At 38.7% G+C, this 3,625-nt stretch overlaps 1 protein-coding gene across 1 annotated transcript; it reads right to left on the reverse strand.

The window, feature by feature from the left end:
* Positions 1-261: 261 nt before the first annotated feature.
* Positions 262-762, reverse strand: LOC113740960 (uncharacterized). Its single transcript, XM_027268467.2, has one exon. It carries the CDS (start codon positions 760-762, stop codon positions 262-264), a length of 501 nt encoding a protein of 166 aa, XP_027124268.2.
* Between the last annotated feature and the right edge of the window lie 2,863 nt (positions 763-3,625).

The raw sequence follows: 3,625 nt of genomic DNA on the forward strand, positions 1-3,625 counted from the left end.
GGTAGTACAAGTCGCGGGCACGCCTTGTAATATAAGGTCTTTTACCCACGAATTCGTGCTCCCAACCTACAAGAAAATGCTGCCGAACACATCTCAGACCTACTAAAAATCGTTCAGCAATAGAAATCCCAACAACTTGATTTAAAACACATAAACAAGAAATAAAAACACAAGAAATGACTAAAAGATGAAACTCTTGGGTTGCCTCCCAAGCAGTGCCTCTATTTAACGTCTGTGGCCAGACGAAGAGGAAGTTAATATTTAATTCGAATTGTGGTCGAGCAGATGGACCTCCTCCGTAGTGCCAATGTCTGAAATATCGATGAGCGGCTTGAGACGATGACCATTAACCTTAAAACTCTTGTCAGTCTCTAAACTTCGGATTTCAACGACACTGTTGGAAAAAATGTTGACAATAGCATATGGCCCCATCCATCGAGACCGCAACTTACCCGGCATGAATTTCAACCTGGAGTTAAACAGAAGTACCTTTTGCCCCACAGAGAAATGCTTGGTGCGCACTAGTCGATCATGGAATGACTTGGTGCGCTCTTTATACAATCGAGCATTGTCGTAAGCTTCTAAGCGGATCTCTTCCAACTCTTGAAGTTGGAGCTTTCTTTCCTTTCCATCTCTATCCGTGTTCAAATTGCACTGCTTAACTGCCCAAAACGCACGATGCTCAATTGCCACAGATAAATGACACATCTTACCAAAAACCAACCTATACGGAGACATTCCGATTGGTGTTTTATACGTCATGCGATATGCCCAGAGTGCATCATCCAATTGGGTACTCCAATCCTTACGACTCGGGTTGACCGTTTTCTCCAAGATACTCTTGATCTCGTAGTTAGAGACCTCAGCTTGCCCGTTAGTTTGCGGGTTGTAGGTCGTACTAACTCAATGGTGAACTCTATACTTACGCATCAGTGCTTCAGTGGTGCGGTTGCAGAAATGAGTTCCCTGGTCACTGATGATTGCTCTTGGCACACCAAACCTACTATAAATATGGGACTTAAGAAATCCTGCAACAACTCGTGAATCATTAGTCCGGGTAGCCTTGGCTTCTACCCATTTTGACACAGTCTACAGCTAACATAATATAAAGAAAGCCAAAAAAACTAGGAAACTGTGATACCCCGACTTTTAGAATATTACGATTTCTATATTTATTTTTTGTTTGAAGACATTGTTTTGTTTTAAAAATTAGAAACCCTACTTGTAATAAAAAACCCTAGTCTACTTGTGACTAACCGATTTTCTTAAATCTCTTATATTTTAATCGAAACCCTAATTGTAACCAATGGAATTGTAAAATCCCTCACATTTTTCTCAAAATTCCTTTTATTTGGCATTTATTCCTTTCTAATAGCTTTACTACTCATTCACACCCTCAGTAATTGCAATCAACCATAGAATCAAGGGTTTTCCCTGTAGGTTCTTAGTTCGGGTAAATTAGGGCTTTTTGCATATTTTGACTGTGTTATCACTTGGTGAAATGTATGCACTAAATTCAGTGATTAAGGGTGAGTTTAGATGATATTAAGTGTGTGATTAGAAGTAAGAATTATAAGTTAGTGAATTATAAGTTAAAACTCTAGTATACGCGATTTAAGAAAAACCGGGTTGAACCGACGGGTACCGTTTGTTACCGAGTGAGTGCACCACTTGAACATTACTTTATTACCTTAATATCCTTGCTATTACTTGATTAAAATCAGCCCCAAAATATCCTCAAGGCAGCCAAAATATTGGACCAAAAATAAGAGAAAAAAGAACAAAATTTGACTACCAATCAAAGTGTTACACTTGTCACCTTTGACCCAAATTCATTTCTATCATTTTAACCTTCTTGAATCTTCATTTGAGCCTTCATTTTCAGCCTAGCAGCCGTGAGAGAGAGAGGGAAAAACAAGAGAAAGAGAGCTTCAATCCATCTTAGGTTTTGCTTGATTGAGTGAGAAAACAAGAAAACTAAACCGATTAAACTTACTTTGTGGTGTTTGGCAAACTTTGTGTGGAAAAATATTTAGAAGAAAGTGGTGTGTTTCTTACCTATAAGGGACCTTTGGAAGGTACCATGGCTGCCTATCCCTTTTCTCTTCTTTAATCTTGTTAAAGTTTAGTTTGAAGCTCTTAATCTTGCCTTATGACAGTTAATCGGTTAGTTTTGATTGATTTGTCGGATATGGAGCTAGGGTATACATTTTCAGTTTTGATTATAGTTATTTACCGCTTAATTGATGTTATTGAGCTAGTAGTTGATGGTTTTGATGATAGAGTACTTGTTGGATATGAATTTCTAGTGGAAAAGTTTAAATTCCAGAAATGAAACTCTTCACTGCCCTGTTCTAACCGGTTCTGTTCGACCATGATGGAGGCCGAATTAGACTTAACACAAAACATGAAACTTGTAGGGAATGATGTTTTATAGTTTCCTGTAAAATTTTAGCTCAATCTGAGCACTGTATCAAGTGAAAAGATAAAAATACCCCTGACTGCCATAGGTAGAGTTCTGTGGACAGTGTTGACATTTCAATCTGACCGCATCTATTCACCCTGATCCATACTGAACTAGCATTTGGCCAAAACACAGAAGTTGTAGTGCTATGTTTTAGCTTTCTAACACCCCTGAAACACCTCAATCGGATTTAGGTAACCTGAGTTATTGTCGTTTACGCATAGTGCGGCTAACTAGCCTGATTGTGAGATTCTGGTTCTGTAATTTGAAATTTTGACTTAGATACACTACGAACTGGACTGAGTGGTCTTCATCAAAGTTGTAGCCCTTTATCTTGCTTCGAAACGGTATAAATTGCACCCCAATCCGATAAGCGTAGCTTCGGTTGTGTCTGATACGCTAAGCGACGTCAAATTTGTCTTTAGTTTTATGACTTAAACTTCATTTCCGGACATTTTCCTAGCTTGATTTTGTACTTGTACGACATTGAGCCTATTGAACGGCTATTGAAATGAGATTATTATGTGTGTGACTTTGGGACTGATTGAGGAAACGAATGAAGCCATAAATGGCTGGAAAATAGATAAAAACAAGGGGCATGGCGCCAAATTTTCACTAGAGGTATAAACCGGTCTTTGGAGTTCTGGTTCGGTAATCTGTAAATTTGACTTGGATACACTGAAAACTAGGTTGAGATGTCTTCATGAAAGTTGTAACTCTTTGTCTAAGTTTTGAGACACTACCTAGTACATTTTGATCCGATAACCACAGCTCCAGTTATGGTCAAAACCGTGTAACCCGTTTTCATACCGTTGTCATTTCCGCGCACGCGCGCATGCATTTCCTTGTCCTTTTTGCCGCTTTGATCGTTTTAGTCCTTATTTCCATTTGTGATGGTCGATTAACTGATAGTTGAGTATCGATTCACTGATATTTGAGTATAATCTTTTGTCACAGGCAGTGACGAACCGGACGGAGTCGGTGGACCCGTACAAAGTGCCTTGATTTGCGTGCTCACTATTTTGAGTGAGTAATTGGGTTGTTTACTGATGTGAAATTATCAAAGTGTTTTGTATATGTTAAATGGATACTTAGACGAGGGTTTACTTTATCTCACTCGATCTAATCCCATCCTTTGTTTTGATTTCATATGTGGGAATA

The sequence above is a fragment of the Coffea arabica genome, chromosome 4e, assembly GCF_036785885.1.
Source record: "Coffea arabica cultivar ET-39 chromosome 4e, Coffea Arabica ET-39 HiFi, whole genome shotgun sequence".
Lineage (NCBI taxonomy): Eukaryota > Viridiplantae > Streptophyta > Magnoliopsida > Gentianales > Rubiaceae > Coffea > Coffea arabica.

Excerpts from the sequence above, each read along its gene's own strand:
- LOC113740960 (XM_027268467.2), bottom strand. The coding sequence starts at position 762 with ATGACGTATAAAACACCAATCGGAATGTCTCCGTATAGGTTGGTTTTT.